Consider the following 20,483-nt stretch of genomic DNA (forward strand, 5'->3'; position numbering starts at 1 on the left):
CCTGCAAATTTGTGATACCAATTAATTCTTTATAAGTTCTGGATATCATGTCTTTCTGGTATCATATTCCAACCTGGTATTTTAAATTAGAGTCTGTTTGGTTTGGAATTAGAATTGGAATTGGAATCGAATTTTTCTTTTCTTTATTAAATTGGAATCGGAATAATCTATTCCCATAATCTATTTAGTTCACACAGGAATGAAAATAAAAATTGAAATCAGTAGGATTGAGATAATATTCCCAAGAGGGATAGGGAATGGCCATTCCCTCAAATGGAGAAATGCCACTCCAACAGAATGAGAATGAAATTCCGATTCCACCCAGCCAAACAGTTGGAATTGGAATACCCCATTCTAATTCCGATTCCAGACCTTTATTCTTGTGAACCAAATGAGGCCTTAATTCTTTAAAAAAAATTGGAAGAAGAATCCAGAGACTCCTTTGAATTGAATTGAGAAAAAGTTGCCAAGACCAGAAGGAAAATTCCTAGGTTGTGGAAGGAGATTGCAGCCAGAGCATATGCAACCAAGTTAGTAAAGTTAAGAATAGATACAAGCACTGAAAGTGACAGTTAAATACAAACTCTACTGATAAGGACAAGTATTAGAGCTGCAAATGGATCGAACCTGGATGTTGGTAAATTTAATTTTGAATTCGAATAGAATCTTATCAATTGGATTTAAATGAATTGAATTCAGGTTGTAATCAGACATTGAAGAGTAAAAATAAATTAAACTAAAAATGACTAAAGTATTATATATTCATTAATAGAATGAACAAAAAATGACTTTAATAATATTATATTTCATCAACAAAATGAATTGAAAAGTTAAATTCAGACAAATACTCCATCTTACAATGGGGCTGGGGATAATAATATAGAGATATCAATGGGTTCGGTTTGGTGTGGGTTTTGCTCAATCTGAAGCCGTTCCAATTTCCAACCCACAGACAACAGGCTAATATATATTCACAAATGATTCAATACTACGTTTGTTATGGGTTGATTTCAACCCGATGTATCATGAACAACCTCCAATGCCACTAGGGATGGCAACGGGGCGGGGCACCCCCTCCCCATCCCCGCCCCGTGGCTAAAATCCCCACCCCGTTTTCAGTATCGGGGTAAAGATTCAACCTCCATCCCCGGTCTCATCGGAGATGGGGAATCCTCGACATGTACTCGCTCCGTCTTCTTCGAACTCCACTTTCATGGCTAAAATCCCCACACCCGTCCTCTTCGAATTCTATTTTTTTCACTGTAGTGTTGTATTAATCTTTGTCTAACACCTTTCCATCATTAACCAAATTTGTTTATGTGAACAATAAAAAAAGCAACCTTGAAGAGCATCGACATTCATGTGTTCTAAGCAAAGTAAAAAAGCAAAAGTAATTCCAGTTCATGTACATGTAATAAATGCAAAGCTATCATGTCGTATTGAACATAGAGAGCACTGAGAAAAACAGTGAAGATCGAAGAATGAAGGAAGACTGGGAAGACCGCCAGTGCCAGACTGAGAAACAGAGAATGAGAGAAAGTGAGAACTACGGTGGTCGGCAAATCCTCTGTGCTACTGTGGCGGTAACGCCCGGTGATTGGCGGTTGTGCGAAGGTTGAAGGAAGACTCAGTTCAATGACTCTCTGAGTCTCTATATGTGTGAAGGTTGAAGAAGACGAAACAATAGGGATTAGAGAATAGGGAAACAGGCGGCAACTCACAACTTGTTGTTGTATTCGAGACTCTCAGACTCCAAACCTAATACAGTAATACCTACGTAATACCTTAATAGATTATATATAAGGGTATATTTGTAGTTTACATCTGGGGCCGGGGCAGGTTCGAGGATTTATATGCAGACCCCATCCATGCCCCGTCCCCAGTCCGGGACAAAAAAATTTCAAATCCACCCTGTTCGGGGCGAATCGGATCAGAGACCTAGTTTTGTGGATAAAATTGTCAGATTCTATCCCAAATAAAGAGATGATGTCACTTTCTATAATGTGACTCGAGAAATGCTTGGCTGTTGAGTTCACATAGGCGCTCCACATGCATTGAGAGATGTTTCCAATATACGGTTGGGATGGACTGTGGGGTGTGTACATGCAAATTCTTGGCTGTTTTGAAGCTTTGTGTATAGGACACGTTAGCATGAGTGTGGGTAAAAGAGTAATTACAACCAACATTCTTTTAATTAAAAAGACAAATAAAAAATTAATTGGGATAACGAATCACGCGCACTCTGTTTGCTCCAAAACAGCAAGGCTGTCCTTTCCCTTTCCAATGTAAGGGGATGTTTGGAAATTAAGTGCTTATTTTGGGTTATTTTACCTTACAAATGTTTATTTGTTTTTTAAATTTTATTTTGCAAAACCCCCACCTATGATAGTCATACCCTCCACTTGTATTGTTAGATTCCCCTACATGTTATTGTTAACAAGGACAAATTTGTGATGTGAGAGAATCAATCGCCCTTCAATTGCTTATTGTTAAAATAAACGCTTTTTCGTATTGAGCATTTGTTGATAAGGATACCAACTTTCCCCATCCCTGCCGGGTCTTGACCCAATGGGATCAGGGATGGAGATTGTTTAGTGGGGTTGGGGATTGATAGTGATACTCAACAGGGATGGAGAGTGAATTTCTTGCCCCACTCTAACCTCAATTATATATTAAATAAATTTATGTTCTAAAAAACTTTTAATTTAAAAATTTTGGCGATTCTAGTCCTCAACGGGGAACCCATCTCCATCGAAGATTGGGATGGAGGGTCATTTTTATCCACAATGAGGATTGGGGTTGGGGACAGTTGTTTTAAAGTCGAAGTTAGGGATAATGAGTATGGTCCCCATCCCGAACCTGCCCCGTTTGCCATTTCTATTTGATGATCTGTTTATCCCATAAGTGCTTATTTAATAAAAATGACAATTCTAGCCTTAACTTAACATAGCCATATGTTGAGTATATTTGAATATTATACTGCTACATTTGGATGAAAATGGCGTTGTCATTCATTGAAGAAAGAATAGGGAGGTTGTCACGAATCTGTAAACACAACAAAAAATATGCTGTTAAAATGCAAAAACAATGCCGCTGCTTCAAACAAGTTAAAGGGAAGAGAGAAAGATAGGGTTTCATCAGGGGCAATACCTGGAACTATAATAAAAGTTGGGAGATAGGGATGAAATGCAAAATAAAAAAAATCAATTAAGTGCTTAAAAGAATCTTTAATATTGAGCTTATATTTTATGCACTTATTTTGAAATAAGTATTTTTTTTGGCTTATTCCCCAAAGGCAATTAAACACTCACGACTTTTTGGGTGGTGGTCCTAGTTAGACCTGGCAAAAAGTTCATCCAACTCTCGAACCTGACCCAATCCAACCCGAAAAAATAGGGTTAAGGTCTCATATTTAGCAACCAGAATGTAAAAATCACCCGACCTGACCCAATCCGAAAAAAAACTGGGTTTGGTTGGGTTGGGTCATGAGTCAACCCATTGACCCGATTGTCAAGTCTAATTGAGATTATTTATGCATTATTAAAAGTTTTCAGTTTTTAATTTTTTTTTTTCTATTTAGTCTTTACTTTTTATTGTTTGTTTACTCTTTCAATTGTTAAATGTTCAAGTTTTTATTTTATATTTGAAATTTTAAAGTTAATTCTTTTAATTTTGACATTTTTCATGGAATTTTTTTTTATTTTTTTAAAATTCAATTATTTTTGGGATGACCCGAATTGACCCATGGGTCAACCTTAACCCGAACATTTAAGGTTAAGGTCTAGCATTTGACAACCCAACCCGAAACTCAACCCAACCCGAAATCAACCCGAAATACCTTGACCCAACCCACCGAACCCGATTGCCAGGTCTAGTCTTAGTACTTAAAATAAGTCATCACAAAAAGAAACAATTAAAATAAAAATAAGATATATTATGACTATTGAAGGCGGTGGAAGAGTGAAATATGCTATTGCTTCTACTTCTAGAACTGAGGTGGGACAGTTCAACTGCACCAATCGAAACGCCCTACCAGCCGATTGACGGTCTGGATTGATCAATGCCATCCTAGTAGAAAGCCATGTTTTCCATAGAAGGTCAAAGAGATATTGAAAGGTCTATTCATTTACGTACTTTTTTTTTTCAATTTTTTGTCGAACATACATATTTAATGGTAGAACTGGTACTTGGGTGAGGTTCATGCATCTTCCAGCTTGAGAGGAGAAAAGAAAGAGTTTTCAATCTCTTGTAATTAACCCAAACAGTGTTTAATTAATAGAACACAACGTGGATTGCCCCCACAACCACCCAAAGAAAAAGAAAAGAAAGGATTAAAAAAAGTTCCTTTGTATCAACAACATTAGAGTCAAAAAGATGTGGCCGACATAGCTCGTGGCTCCTCTCCTGCAAATGCATAAAAACATCATGAAATATCCTTATTTCAATCAGAATAGGGAATACTACGATAATATCATTTGATTGGAATCTTTTTTTTTTTTTTTTCAATTGAAAGCGCGTTAGAATGGGAAAGTTGTATTTGAAACATTTTATGTCTAAAGTCTGATTCAAATTGCAGTTTGCTTGTTAATCAGATCAGTTGCAATTGCAATTGCAATTTCTGTGGGGTATTCTTATTATGATGAATGAAGTTTTAAATTAAAATGTTAAAAGGGGGGAAAGAAAATTTTCGGATGTAAGCAGGCTGCAAGTGGGGTGACCGATTTGATGGATTTCAATTACATTGGGCTCGGTTTAGGATTTGAGCCCATTGAAATTTAACAAATTTCTTATTCAACCCGACCTAAGTTGCACCACGGGATGTAAGTGGGCCTTTCAGAGGTATAACCAAACACGACACATTATTTCCAAACATCAACTATCAAGTAATTTTGCCAAAAAAAATAGTACAGAAACCCGAATAGAGGATATTCCAATGCATTATTATGTTTATGAACCTGTGGAACAAAAAAATAAAAAACAAGTTTTGCCCTGAACATATTTGCATTTGCAATCTTTCCAAACTGAGCCTTGGGATCAAATGACTTGTCATCAGAATTGCGGGGTTATAGATACCTTTTGTAGCAACATGGAGCCTTAAAAACAAAGTTGTGCAACTCATTGATGAGCATTTCAAAATATGATTAAAATAAAAGGTAGAAAAGGTCGGATCAGTTGAACTTGGCGAAGCTGAAATTTGAGCCATTGAACCAATGAGAACAGCCCACGTCATCCCTGGATGTAATGTGTCACGGATTTTGTTTCTCATTAATTCATCGTTAACCCTCTCTTCTGTTCATGCCATTATGAACTCCCATATTTAACTCTCAACCACACATTCTCTCCCCTCACTAGATTATGCTTCAATTACTTGTCATAATTATGTGAGTTCCAGATTTTAACTTATATTTTCATTTCTTAATTCACGATTAAAAGCAAATGATTAATAAAATATATAAATTCATAAATAATAATAATAATAATAACAAATTTACTCATTTCCTAAGAATTAAGATATACATGCCACCCCTGTTGCATGCCGGGTGTCTCAATAGTTCATACTTCACATAAACTTTTAAGTACGTATTTTCTGTGCTTATATACTTCATTTGTAGTCATCTAAGACCTGAACTTAGTATTATTAATGTATTCTTTCTATTTATTTGGGTTTTCCCAACATATCCAAACCCATGAAATTGCCTTTCCAATACTTTTTATGTTTCTAAATTTCTAATACTTTGAACATTGAATACCTGTGTATTCTTATCACATATTCAAAGAAGCAATCAGAATCACAGATCTATTGCACTCGATGAGATGAAGTCCGACTTTGTTTTCTTAATAAATTGAGATTCTTTTTAGTGAGAGATTAGTTCTAGCGTCTGCATGATAGGTGGGAGGAAATGGTAGTCAAAGCACATAGAAGAGAGGTGGAGTAGGGCCGGGGAGAGGGGAAGGAAGAAGGATTTGATGTTTTTGCCTTTTTGGTTCGCAGAAGTTGTCCACTATTTTATAATTTTTATTAAAAAAATTTAACAACATAATACCATTACCTGTACATACTTACACAAATACCAAGGCTTCCATGTGTCTATGGGTAACTAACAACCCGTCAAGTGCATCAGATCCAGAATCAAGTAATCAACTATCAAGGGTGTTAAGACTTGGATTGGACCAGGCGGTTGAACCAGTAATCCCGTGAGCTTTCAACACCCCAGGTTTTTTTTTTTTTTATAGCATTTATGGGGCAAATTACACAAGCACCGGTTAAACCAGTACAACCATGATGCATTGAGCAGTGAGCTTACTGGCTTTACATCCAATCTGGTTTTAACAAAACACTGAGAAAAGCCTACTAGGAAAAGATATTTTGCTCCGACGTGGCCTTTTGCAAAATGATGTTAAATAAAGTCATTATCTAAATGGAATTCATTTATATCCAAATGACGCGGTGTTTGATGCTTCAGTTTTTTTGACAAAATTTTTAGCCATCCTATTTAAAATTCTGAAATGATCTCATTCCAATAATTTATCAATAGTGGTTATGAACTTTCATTTCTGGGATGGGTAAGAAGCCTCTCGGGCATTTCTTGCCCAAATCTGGGGGTCTCCCCACTTTTTACCGTAGTTAGCATCTGGCAAATATGTATATGGGATAAATGCTGTATGGGAACCCTTCTTGTTTAATTTGAAACAAGGAACAAGTGATGCAAAAATCTCATTTTTCAAAATCTATAGCATTCATGAGTAAAGAAAAAATATGCAACTCATAACATTTTCTTTTAAGAAACGTCAGTGTGCATGTGAAACAGATGTCATACTTAAATTTGCTAACTAATTGTTGGTGACATGGTGGCCAGTGAAATTGTGAGTGAACATAGAATCAAAACAGACTATAAAACCCTAAAATTATTTTCATCTTTTCTATCCTCCTTGTTGTACCCAGTTTAAATAATGAAATGATGCTTCCAAATTTAAAGAAAATATTGAAATAAAATAACATTACATGATATTTTTCCAAAGATAAGGATTGGAAATGAAATTATATGAATTAACCTAGGACTAGGAGTGGTTCCAATAGATGATAAAATGAGCAAAGTAGACTAAGAAGGTCTCATCACATGTATAAACGATCACATTGCCCATTCATAAAAACTGATCTCTTACAAATTGAAAGGTCTAAAAAAGCCAGGAGCAGAACAAAAAGGACATGGAGTGGCAAGAAATGATTTAATGGATCATGACTTCACAATGAATTTGGCATTGAGCAGAGAATAATGTGAAACAGGATTAAGATAGTCTCCATATATTATTGGGCCAAGCCTTGATTGAGTTGAGAATTTTTCCAACACAATCACCAAAAGTATACCATCCACTTAGATATGATTTTTCAAAACCACTCTAATAATTGCATAACAATGATTTTAGAAACTGGACATGGTTGACATGGATTTAACAAACCATTAACTGGCAAGCACAATTGTGATCCTTAAAATTCTCTCCAGCACAAAACTAGATTGTATTCTAGATCAAACAAACGGCATTGTTGCAAATGGGGATGGTTCTCTTGTTATAAAAGCTACCATGACCAACTTGATCTCTCCACACTAATCAAGTCGATGAAAGCTTAGCATGGTATCCATTCTTACAGCAAGGTTGATGGTAACAAGAATTCCAATTATCGAAAATTAAAGAGAAGAAAGATAAAGATGAAAAAGGTAGTACACATCCAAGTTTTCTGTCACTGTCAAAGATATTAGTTATTCTTCTTGCCCACCAAAGCTGAGAATGTTTGTTCTGTCGCCAGCACCACTGCTTCGTCCAGAAATGCAGAGTTGCTACTATCCATCACAATTGAAGACTTCAAAGTTATTAGATTTTGCTTCTTTTACATGAGTTTTGTTTTCAGGTTACTGATGTTGGATGCGTTTCTTTCAACTTCCAACAGACGAAATATCTGGGAACCCTATGGCAAAGAGATGGATCTTGTCCTCTTTTCGTTTTTTTTTTTTTTCACTTTTTTGGTGGGGGTCAATGTGGGAAAAAATTAACCAGATAAAAATAAGTATTCATTATTAGTGTAAAAAGGAATTATTCACTAGCATTTAAACTAAAGACTAGAGAAGAAACAGAAGTGGATCTAGTGGCAAACAATAAAGAAGAGCAGGGATTACTGAGGGCGGTAGGGCTGCAGCCATGGAAGATTGTTCCTTTACAATCACATATCAATTGTATACTTTTGATTTAAGTTTTCAAATATGAGTTTCAAAGACTTGCATAATTTCAGCAAGGCTAATGCAACTTTAACCTTTAAATCCTTCATCATATGAGAACGTTAAGAAATGCTATGCATTGTAACAAAATGAGTGAGATGCTTAATTTCACTGTCCACGCAAGTCACCATATATCATGGGTTAAGCTCATACGTTGGGATTAGATTTATCAAGAATTGATTTGAATTGAATTAGCTATCCCAAAATAAATAAAAAGATTGGAATTGGTGTTGCGATAGCATAAATCTTTCCTTCTTTATAGGCATTTGAGATCAAGTTTTAGATTAGTCTTATTGATGCATTGTGAGATTTATTTCACTTTCCCTAGTATATCCGATTTGTATTGTAATAATATAAACTCATGCATTTCCTGACCATATCCTGATATGTATGTAACCTAAAGTTGCCTTTCCAACATTCTTTGACAATTATTGGGGAAGGAAGAGCTCAGCCAGGAACCCTTCTTTTTATTTTTTATTTTTTTCCTTTGATAAAAGAAAACTAAGGTAGAGAGGGCACATTAGTACTTTGTTGTTATGCTCATTAGTACTGGTTATTGAACATAATGTAGACATTAATCTTTTTGTTTTTCATATCCATTTTATGTTTTAGACAATTTAATGGAACATGTAGTCATGCACATGAAAGTATTCATTGAGCAATTCCAGTGCAACCATTGACATACTAAACAATCCACTTAAAATGTGAGCTGTTAAAGGTACAACAGGTTTGAATTGAGCATGGAGAGGTCAGGAAGCAACCACTTTTTGTGTTCAAGAGGTTAGGTTTGTGTCCAGTTTACCCCTCCGAAGACCATGATAGGATTAGCAGCATATGTAATGTCCCCTTTTCATAGATTAAATGGAATATATGTGACTAATGCCTTGTCCCAAAAATGGAGTCCATGTATTAAGTTAGCTAAATTAAATAATCCAGAAAACTTATTGGGGGACCATGAGAAAGGGCACCTGTTTTGCAAATAGAACACCACAATAGGATTAAGGCAAGGATGTCCCCTCTCCCCCTTACTCTTCACTCTCATAATGGAAATTTTTAGCCAATTGGCGAAAAGGCAAATCTGTTAGGGTTGGTGAGGGGTTTCAAAGTTGGAAGAGATTCAATTCAGATGACACACCTTCAATTTGCAGGTGACATTATGATGTTTTTAGAGGCTGAAGAAGACAATGTTGTCAACTTGAAAATGATCACAATCTGCTTTGAACGGATTTTGGGGCTCTGTGTTAACTTCTCTAAGAGCAGTATTGCAGGGCTGTATGTAGCAAATGTTCAGTCCCTAAACAATTTTAAGGAAATTCTTGGCTGCAAAGTTGAAAGCCTTCCCTTCTCCTATCTTGGAATGCCCCTTGGAGGAAACCCGAAGACTCAAAGTTTTTGGGACCCAGTAGTAGAGAAATGTGAAAAAAACTGGCCATGTGGAAAAGAGACTACTTGTCCAAAGGCGGGAGACTCACCCTAATCAAAGCTTCTTTGGCAAACTTGCCCACATACTATCTCTCGTCCTTTCGAATGCCAACCAAAATTGTCAATCAGCTGGAAAGACTTCAAAGAAACTTTCTGTGGGAGGGAAATGGGGATAAGGGATCTCATCTCGTGAATTGGTCCCAAGTGTGCAATTCTAGGGAGGAAGGTGGTTTGGGAATATGTCATTTGAGAGAAAAAAACACAGTTCTTCTGAGTAAATGGCTGTGGAGATTTCCTCAAGAACCGAATGCCCTTTGGACTGAGATCATCAGCAACAAGTACGGGAAACCTGCAAACGGTTGGAATTGTAGGTTGCACTTGAACCAGATCAAGGTTATAAACCCTTGGAACTCTCAACCTACCAAAATTTCATCTCCTTTATCAGGTACAAAGTGGGAAATGGGGATAAAATAAAATTCTAAACTAATGTTTGGTGGGGTGACTCTACCTTGGTTGAATCCTTTCCTCGCCTCTATAGCCTTACCCGAAACAAAGAAGCTCCCATCTCCCTTGTCCTATCCTCACATCATTCTCAATACAACTGGAACCTAGACTTTAGAAGACCTTTGAGAGAAAATGAAATTGAGGAAATATCTAGATTCCTTTACACTCTCAGAGAAGTGTACCTTTCCCCAAACACCCTTGACACTCGAGTTTGGACCCTACACCCAGTAGGTAAGTTCTCAACCAAGTCCTACTTCAGGGCTCTAATCAAGAAATATCAGTTAACTGGATTTTTCCCGTTTAAGACAGTTTGGTGCACTCACATTCCCTCCAGAGTTTGCTTTTTTGCGTGGGAAGCCAGTCTAAAGAAGATCAACACTTCGGATCTTCTCTAGAAAAATAACCAAGGAAGGTCCTATTTATCCCCTCATGTTTGTTGTTTGTGTTTAAAAGCTGGGGAAACGGCCAGTCACATGTTTGCGTGGGAAGCCATTCTGATCCACTGTGAGGAAACCAGAAAATTCTGGAATTTCTTTCTCAATTATTTCAATTTTAGTTGGACATTCCCCGAACCTGTGATAAACTATCTCAAACAATGGACGGCAAGAAAGTTAAGCAAAAGAGGAAGAAGGATTCTATGGATTTCCATAGCACATGCCATCTTATGGAGCATCTGGGAAGAAAGAAATAACCGAATCTTCAACAACAGAGAAAGAAACTTTGAGGAGATTTTGTCTATCATTTCTCATGGAATTTTTGTTTGGACCTCCAATTCAGAGCATTTTTAAAGGAGTACCATTTTCTGACCTCCAAAGAAATGCTGCAGAATTTCTGTTCTCCAAACACCAATCCTTAATCCTCCCTACCCCACATTCTCCTGTGGCAGAAGGGGAGATAACCTTGTACTTTGATGGAAGTGCGCTTGGAAACCCAAGTGCAGCAGGAATCAGTGGAATTTTTAGAAGAAGAGATGGCGCAGTTATTGGGGCTTTTAGTGGACCAATAGGGATATCCTCTTCAACAAAGGCTGAAATTATGGCAGCACTAACTGGAATCAGGATTGTGAGAGATCTGGGTTTTCAGAACATCACTATAAAAGGAGATTCAGAAAATACAATCAGGTGGCTAGCTGACTCTGGCAGTGGGTCATGGGCTCTAGCTCATTTTTTGACTGAAGCAAGGGACATCCTTCTCAACCTAAATGCACAGCTGGGTTGGATCCCTAGGGAGCTAAACACTGATGCGGATGGTTTAGTAAAAGCTGGTGCTCACAGGGATGTCTTGTTTAGTGATAGTTCTCTTCCTACTTAACTCTTGAGTTGTAATTTCTGTGTACATCTTCTTATGTACCCTCAATTTATTAATAAAGTTAACATCTTTTTTCAAAAAAAAAAAAAAAATTAGAACACCACAATAATAAGAGGGAAAGCAAAGGAGTGTTGCCTGTTTGGTAAGAAATATTGGAACTCTCATGCTTTAACAGAATTGGCCCCATGCAAAACTACAAAACAGCCTGTGACATATGACACATTTAGCCAACTCAAAAAGACTTGGGATGATGACTGGACAATGGGTAAGATCTGGTAGAACTTTTTAGCTGAGTTTTCTTCAAGAGGATACAAGAGGTAGTGCTAGGATCCGATATGCTAGTTACCATAAGCATTCATACAATTTTCACATCCCTAACCCACATGCATCATTTAACACAGTTTGATCGCTGTACTTATCCTTGGTTGGGTCACAACAAAAGATTTGTATTCAAAATCACCAATTAAGTCCACTTTTAAGTCTAGGATCAGCAAATATGCATGTAATCTGTACTCTGTAGGTCATCCTGCAAGAATTTATAAATAACTAACAGAAACAGAATGAAAGAACTTGATCCTACAGAGATAGGGGAAAACCTGACTAAAAATTTTCAAAATACTTGTTAAAGATAAGAAAGTTAAAATGAAGTACTATTGAAAGGATGCACCGAGTTACATACCACATCTACGGTTTTAAACTATGTATTAGAAGCTCAAAGTAAATAGAACAATAAAATCACACAACAATGAAAAATATTCACCCGATGTTGTTCATCCCCTCTTGTTCTGAGCTTTTGGTGGTCTTAGAACACTCCAGTCCAACTTTTCATGCTTCTGTTTCTTATAGGAGGCTTTACTGTTTCTTGGTGATGGACGTTGATCACCCAGGCTAATTATGTTTCTTTGTGATTCACCAGGATATTGTGATTCAGTCTTTATATATGGCTGTTTTCTTTTATGATCTCCATCACAATCACTGTCAGGTCTAGCTACATTTGAGGACTCTGTCATGGTTGCTGAAGACTCATTTTCTCTGTAGAAGTAGAAAAGAAAACCAAACATCAATGTATGCACCACTTACATGAAGCCATACTAGAAACGGCTTCAAAAGGTAAACCCTCTTTACACAGAAATACAATAACATGATACTCCATAATAATGAACTATTCACAGATGTTGAAATTTGAGGTTCCACCATCATGTAAAGCACTAGTGGTATTACAAGTTTACAACAGATGTTGAAACTTGAATCCAATGCTAAATCACCAACCTGGGATAAGCTCCTCCATTTTGATTGACAGAATTTGTGGCAAATGCTTTTGGTTGACAAAGACTTGCTGCCTCTTCATTCACTTTCTACCAAGTACCAAGAGAAGACAAGGCTTTGACATGAGGAAGCAATGTGGTGAACAGTCTTTGGAATTGTTTCAAGTTGATTAATCTTGATACTCACATCAATGGAAGGATTAAAACTTTGAAATGACATCCGCCCTTTCAGTGCCCCCGGATGGGGATCCCCTTCCATTATGACTATGCTGTAGATAAAGAAATAGCTAGACAAGTGAAACAAGACCCATGACCATATATATAATAAAATCGAAGTCACATTCAAGAGAAATACTAGCAAAATTTTCAAAGGATGCTGAACCCAAAGGCAACAAGCATAAGAATAGCATCTGCGGCTGGAGTGAATGACTGACTATAAAAAGTTCTTGAAGAAATTGTTATAAATTCAACCTACTCCCTGCATTCATCAAAGAATAAAGATGACTATGAGGCCCTGCTCTACTTTTTCTTTTCTCTTTAATTTCTCCTGTACCTCCAACAAGGGAGTCTCCAGTCTTGTCATCATTGTACATTAATCTACTCCAACCAAAAGCACCAAACACCCCCTAACAATCAGCAAAAGCCCAAACAGAGAACACTATCCCAACTCAACACCACCCAAAACTTTATTTGATTACCCAACATTGCCAGAGGTTCATATTTGACCCCCTTTACTTCCCTTACAAACTTTCTTAATTTTCTTCATCTTCTTGTTAGGTCCTCCAACCCCAAGCAAACATCTACTAACTATTTCATCTAGGAAGCTACATGTTGCACAACTATTCCCACTAACTATCAAGTTTGGATAAACCTCCCACAGTTTTGTAAGAGAATCTGTACTCATATCAGTGTCTTCATTTTATTTCTTTTACACTATATATGTTAAACATTGAAATATACTGATATCTTCCTTGGTTATAAAATGCCAGAATAACTTATGACAGAGAACAGTTAATAGATGAATGCCAATCGCTTGCTTGGTTATAAAAGATATCCTTAATTATTTTACTTATATTGAAAAAATGAAGAAGAGCAAACTGAAGTCTCGTCTGTTCTTTTTTTTTTTTTTTTACGCTGTCGGTTCAGGTTATATGGTTTCAGAAAATGGCTTACTCTGAAATCAGAGCATAATTCGATTTCAACAAACAAAGATTATGAATTTATATATCCTAAAACATATAAGAGTCTCAAATGGACCCAATGGTGAAGAATACAGCTAAAATTTTTATTATTAAATATGCTACATTCCATCTCGAACATTATAAAGATAATTAAACAGTAATTCGACTAAGAAATATCTTCATAAACCAATTTCTTTTTATTCATTTATTTATTTATTATTTGGGGGGGAGGGGAGGGGGGATAACCGCATAACTCGGACAAATTCTTCTAAGAAACTGAAGACAAAATACCATTTTCTATTCTGAAAACCAGGCGAAACAAAGTCACTATTGGGTTGGAGCTCTTCTTCTTTCTTAGATTTCTCCTCTTTTTGAGCTGCCCTTTGCATGAACTGAAATAATAAAGAATATACCAATTGAATTTCAAGGAAATACCAACCCAAATCTCCACCAGGAACTTGCAAAGAAAGAAATCAGTCTACAATTAATTTTTTCCCTCTGTCTTACCTTCAAGTTCTTCAACGTGCTGGAAAGCTCACGCTTGACCATTCTGACCTCGAGTAGCTTGGGGAAAGTAGTCGAACTCGAACACTAAGCACCAAGACCTCCTCCCGCTCTCTCTCTCTCTCTCTCCCTCTCTTTCTCAAAGAGAAGGGCTCTTTTCTAAGATCTATCGACTATCGTCTTTCATTAGGGCTCCCACACGGATCGGATCGAATCGGATCTGATTCCGTGATTCGTTTAAGCTGTGTTTGGCTTGAAGGAAAAAGAAGGGAAAGAAAAAGAAAGGCAATGGAAATTCCTTTATTATATTGATATTTAATATTTTATTAATCTATCAAAACAAGTTAATTACAAAACAAAATTATAATAATGCTTTCATTGAGATTAGAAGTCAAGACATCTCGCTTGTTAAACGGATACTTTAACCAACTGAACTATGAAAAAAGCTATTTATTTATAAAAACCTTTATAATATCTTCCTTTAATAAAGGAGGCCTAGGTCACAATGTTAGACAACCGTACAAGCTTTATTTTAAGGATCATGGGGCATAAGGCCCAGAACCGCTCTTTAGCCATAGAACCTATTATCTGTCCAATATTATGAAAATGAAAAGTAAAAAATTTATAATTCAATGGGACCTGTTAAAAAATTAAAAAAACAAAACACGCTAATGTTTTCATAGAAGCTTTGTGTTTTTCTGGTTAATATGTGTATGCATCATGGTGCAATGTTTTAAAAAATCATCAAGAATAGGAACCGTTTTAGTCATTGGTTTTGGGGTTGATGGTTCAATCATCCCATTTGGATAGATGGCCTATTCTAACAAAAAATTAAAAAAAAAAGTTAAAATAAAAAATGGCCAAAACCGTTAAACAGATCTACGGTTCAATCACCTGAATCAAGAGCCCAGATTTCTTATTCACTTTTCTTACCCATTCTCTATCCGCTGTGATTGCAGCCATACATCTCTCAATTCATAATAGAGATATGTGGTTCCAATACACGGCAGGTAGAGAGTGAGCAGGAAATCCCGAGTGCTAAATCAACAGATCATTGACCAATTTAATGGTTTTTGTCAAAAATAAGGTTTGGGGTAAAACAGAACCGATTGCATGGACGGTTCTTGGGACTGAACAATCCGACCATCCAGGTCAATGGTGGTTCAAAAACCATGTCATAATAGTAAACTCGCAATGAGATCTCCCACCCAAAAAAGAAAACATAAATTAAGTGCCCAAACTGTAGTTACTGGTTCTCCGTCCCAGAAGCACAGAAACTGACGTCATAATTGTAATGAGGTCCCTAAACTTACAGTTACTGGTTCTCCAATCACCGTGCTCAATCCCACTGTATTGTCTGAAATCTTTCTGAACTTTCTGAACCTAAGTGCGACTGATAAAAGCCCATTTCGATCCAAATAATAATGAATCAAATTTGGATCCATTTGCAACCTACAATGGTATTGGGAATTGGAATTAACTAAAATCAGATAGAACATTGATCTGCCTCGTATGGAAAATTAAAAGGCCTAGAAGTTTGGGACCCTAATTGTCAATAATAAGGAATTAAATATTAAAAATATTAATTAGGAGAGTTTGATATAAGGTACTTTCTTTTAACAATAAGATCCCTAAAATCTGGTTCACGGCGTTCTTTGATATAAGGTGCTTTCTTTTATCTCGATGAGATTGTGATTAATATCATAATACCTACAATAAATATTTGAACATCTGGTATACGTATACGGTATATCCAACCCTCCTCCTTTTAAGAGCCTACTGTTTCTTGTTTTTTATTTTGGTTAAGAAATCAGCTATTACCTATTAAACCTGTTTACGGGCTAAGCTTCAGGTCAAACTCAGCCCATGAATAATTCTAATTGGTATTCGTATTGAACTTAAGTTTGGAAAGAATACAATTACAAACAAAAATAATACAAAACATAAGATTATGCTCTCTGTACATTTGTATTTGCATTTTGTACTCCTTCCAAATTGAGCTTAATTAATTTTCTCAAAAATAACATTGGCATGCCCCATGAATTGGGTAATAACCCCCAATAGGCCAATACACTCATTATTATAAATAGTGGGTCGGGACAGTAGAGAAACCCTGCCCTAGTAAGCAAAATTTCCTACAAAGGGATTGCATAAGCCAGAAAAGATCTTAGGGTAAATTACAAAGACCCCCCTGTTACTATGGGGTCTGTACCATAACCGTGAGACAAACATACTTTTCCCTTAGTTTAAAGACTGTTATAATATTTTTTTAATCTTTATATTACCCTTATAATAACTATTCCGATTAAGGGAGAAAAATACTGTTGATCTTCTCCGACCTCACGATCCTCGTTCCCTGTTTCTTCCTCCAATTTTTTCTTCAATTCATGCACTCCAATCCCCTTGAAAATGAACGAAGAACCTTCAATGACGTAGTCAATATTTCCATTAAACGTAAATTGTCAAGCCAAACCAAGAGAAAATCGAGATGGGTTTCTCTTAGTAATCATCACCTAATAAGAGAAGAGATTTAGATACATTATTTTCTAAGAGACATCTGGTTTTAAGTTCTTGAGATTAAAAAGGAACAAAAGTTAAACAGAGATTTAGATACATTCTTTTTGAGCAAAATTAATACTAACTTTCAAATCTAATTACTCACCAGCGTTTTGTTCTGATTTCTGAAGCAAGGAGTTCTTGCAGTGAGTAATGGCTCCTTGAATCACACTTTGCAATTCCTCCAGTGACGATGAATCTACATACTGCATGCTTCCAACGATGTTACCACCAAAAACACCGCTTTGACAAAGCACACCGGAATGACTGGGCGACAACCACGTCGAAGATGGGCAACTAGAAACACATTTTTTCCTTCGTGGGTATTAGAATACACTGTTGTTCTCTTTCCTCGCACTTGAAGCAGAGATATCTCTATTTTTCCGAGACTTCTCTGTCCTCATCGCCAATGAAGCCACTGTTACCATCGTCGCCGTCTTCTGTTGTTGCTGCTTCAGTGATAACTTCTAGTATAAAGGTTTCACCATTTTCAAATACTTCCTGTTGGAAAATGGGGTCACTATAACTTTGGAGGAGAAGCTCTAAGGCTTGTCTGAAGACACTGTCTTTAGAACGTTATTTGCCCCCACTCATTTTCACCGAATTTGTTGTTGGGTTACAGGCAAATCCGTTCTCATGATACAATAGAGCCTTGGGCAAGAATCTGCAACCAGCAAAGTTGAAGAATCTCCGAAGAAACCTTCTGTAAGACTGTAGCAGACCGGACTGAGAGAAAGTGGATTTCGAAATTGTGTGTTTTGGGAGTCTGATTCATGCTCCTTAAATAGTTTATGAAGAGGTATGAAGAAAATGTAAGTGCTGGTTTAGAGAAGGCACCTTGAAATTGTGACTGTTTAAAAAGTAGTTAACAGTTAATGACTGTTAAAACAGTCAGCGTCGCACCAAAACCAAAGTTGCCCTTCGCGAGCCACGCGGGTGCGAGCAAAGTGCGCCTCATTGCGCCACACACGTGCGCGCGCGTGCATTGCACGGTATCAAACCCCCATACTCTCCTCCACTATTTCTAAGGAGTGCAAATCAGCTCCTATTAAAATACTGAAAACAAAGCTTATAATTTTCCAATGTGGGACAAGTTCAAAACTGGGCTTTGTAAGAAAAAAGCTAATTTTTCAATCAAGTGTGCAGGTGCAATTTCTCATGTAATTGATCAATCAAACCCATTGGATTCAATCTCTTATGAGATTAAAATCCAGCACTTCCTTATCACGTCCTTGGCCGACGCACTCATCCGCTTCACAAAAGGAGGACCCGATACATTCTCTTGATCTCTATGCTTGTTGTTGTCTTTGCGAACACAGAAGAGAACCTCGCTAGAGAGAAGTACTTGGATTTCTTGATCTATGATCTCTTATGGTGATAATTGTGGTTGAGACGCTTAAACTCGTCTTCCTCGGCCGTCGAGCTCGGCCGTGATGAGTCACACTAGATGAACAAGATGAGATCACCGGAAAAAAGAGGAGCTGGAGTCATTGGAACTGCCAATCGAGTCTCGAGAAGCAGTGGTAGTGGAGTCGGAGCAAGACGAAGAGCTGGACGAGGCTAACAGGAGAGTTCGAACCATGGAGAGGCGGGGGGAGAGATGGAGAGGGAGAAGATGGCCCTTGTAGAAGAGCTCGTCAGCTGGATAGAGATTGGAGGAGGCCATTCAAGGGGATAGAGAGATGGTGAACTCGAAGTCCGACGAAGAGGTACTTCTCGTGGTGGCTCCGGAGACAGACAACCTTTGGCTTTGTAGATAATTTTCATTACTCCACTCCGATACCAACAGAAAAACGAAATTATTAGAATAGAGTGTGGGCGAGATGCCAGATATGATGACGATGAATAAAAGAGAGAGAGAGAACATAAAAGAAATTCAAACTTTTCAAGTTCTATTCTGGTCTCTTCTGTTTCTGAATCAAACTAATCATTTTAAGATTGCAACCAAATGGGATTAAAGAAAGAGCAGAGATACACTCCTCAAAATATAATAGAGAGAAATGATCAGAATAAAAAATAACAATATATATAAAATCTGTATCTAGGCTTTGCCGCCTGAATCGAATCAATCAGTGAATAGGTTAAATAGGTTTCAAGAGAAAAGGGCAAAAAAATAAAATAGAAAAAAAATAGTGGGGTATTTTAATAATTTAACATATTCCATCATCTCACTCAACGGTCAAGGGGGGTCTTTGTCTCACGGTCATAGTACAAGGGGATATTTGTTGCAAAACAAAGTACGAGGGGGCCTTTGTCATAGACCCCATAGTATAGGGGGTCTTTGTAATTTACCCAAGATCTTATGCAAAGCTTTTTTCTTTTCTTTTTTTTGAACTACAATAGAAAATTTTCCTACTTTTTTCTAAAATTAATCCACATTCTTCCTACACACAACATGCAATGAGGGGTCTATTGGTTGAGTTTTCCGGGTAGTCCTTTTGAGACATGTTTTAAAAAAAGACGTAGAACCGGAACCATTCTGGCCATCGGTTTCCGGGTTGACGGTCCGATTGTCCAATCTAAGTAGACGGCCTGTTCTAACAAAATAATTTAAAAAATCATTAAGATGTAAAAACGACCAAAAACCGTTAAACGGGTCAATAGGTCAGCGGTTCAACCGTTTGGGTCAACGAATCATTGATCGATTCAGTAGTTTTTTACCAGAGACCGATTGCCTAGACGACTATCAGGTCGAATGGTCTGACCGTCCAAATCAACGACAATTAGAAAACCATGCTTTTGAGCATGGTAATGGCATTTTCATGGGAAAGCGAAGGAGAACCCTCGTTGCAGAACTATATTTTAATGTTAACTAGCGGGGACCCGTGCAATGCACAGGATTTATTAAGAGAAAGCTAAATAATAGAAATGGTCATTAAGTAAAATATCCCTTATAGTTTCATGGATTTACTAAAATCTATCATAGAGTTAGCATTTTACTAAAACACCACTTATAATTTGCAATGGATTTAATCAATCTTCTATTAGATGACTGTGGAAAATGACAGTTTTGATCCTAATGTTCATTTAAATAAATTTAATCAAAAGAAAACAAAAATAAAAATACCATTTTTGCCCTTAATAAGATTCGAACAACTATTCTATTGGTTATATTTGGTCAATTTTGTTTTCTGTACAAAAAATATTAAGGGTATTTTTTGAATAAAAAATCATGAGCCTAATGACAAAACAAACACTCCTTAATGAAAGGTTCATTAAGTAAATAAATTGTAAAATATATGGGATGTTTTAGTAAAATGAAAATTATAAGGTAGGTTTAAATAAATATGTGAAACTATAAGTTGTGTTCTAGTAAATGACCCTAATAGAAACACATAAGAGTATACAATTGTTTTATATTTTTAACTTTTTAAATAATCAATAATTATTCATATTTTATATACTACTTTTAATAAATTTTTTATAATACAAAAATAACAATAATTTATTTCAGTTAGGCTTATTAATCAAAC

General features: G+C 36.6%; 1 protein-coding gene and 1 pseudogene across 1 annotated transcript; both read right to left on the reverse strand.

Annotated features, from left to right (window-relative positions):
• Positions 1–12,089: 12,089 nt before the first annotated feature.
• On the reverse strand, positions 12,090–14,641 carry LOC104597166 (uncharacterized). Its single transcript, XM_010258591.3, has 5 exons — positions 14,458–14,641; positions 14,242–14,342; positions 12,957–13,038; positions 12,774–12,859; positions 12,090–12,536 (listed from the first exon to the last, which is right to left on the reverse strand). The coding sequence occupies exons 1-5, from the start codon at positions 14,497–14,499 to the stop codon at positions 12,275–12,277; spliced, it is 573 nt and encodes a 190-aa protein (XP_010256893.1). The 5' UTR covers positions 14,500–14,641; the 3' UTR covers positions 12,090–12,274.
• Positions 14,642–17,744: 3,103 nt separating this feature from the next.
• LOC148801930 (uncharacterized) lies at positions 17,745–20,116 on the reverse strand (annotated as a pseudogene).
• Between the last annotated feature and the right edge of the window lie 367 nt (positions 20,117–20,483).

The sequence above is a fragment of the Nelumbo nucifera genome, chromosome 2, assembly GCF_055504915.1.
Source record: "Nelumbo nucifera cultivar China Antique chromosome 2, China Antique-T2T, whole genome shotgun sequence".
Classification (NCBI taxonomy): domain Eukaryota; kingdom Viridiplantae; phylum Streptophyta; class Magnoliopsida; order Proteales; family Nelumbonaceae; genus Nelumbo; species Nelumbo nucifera.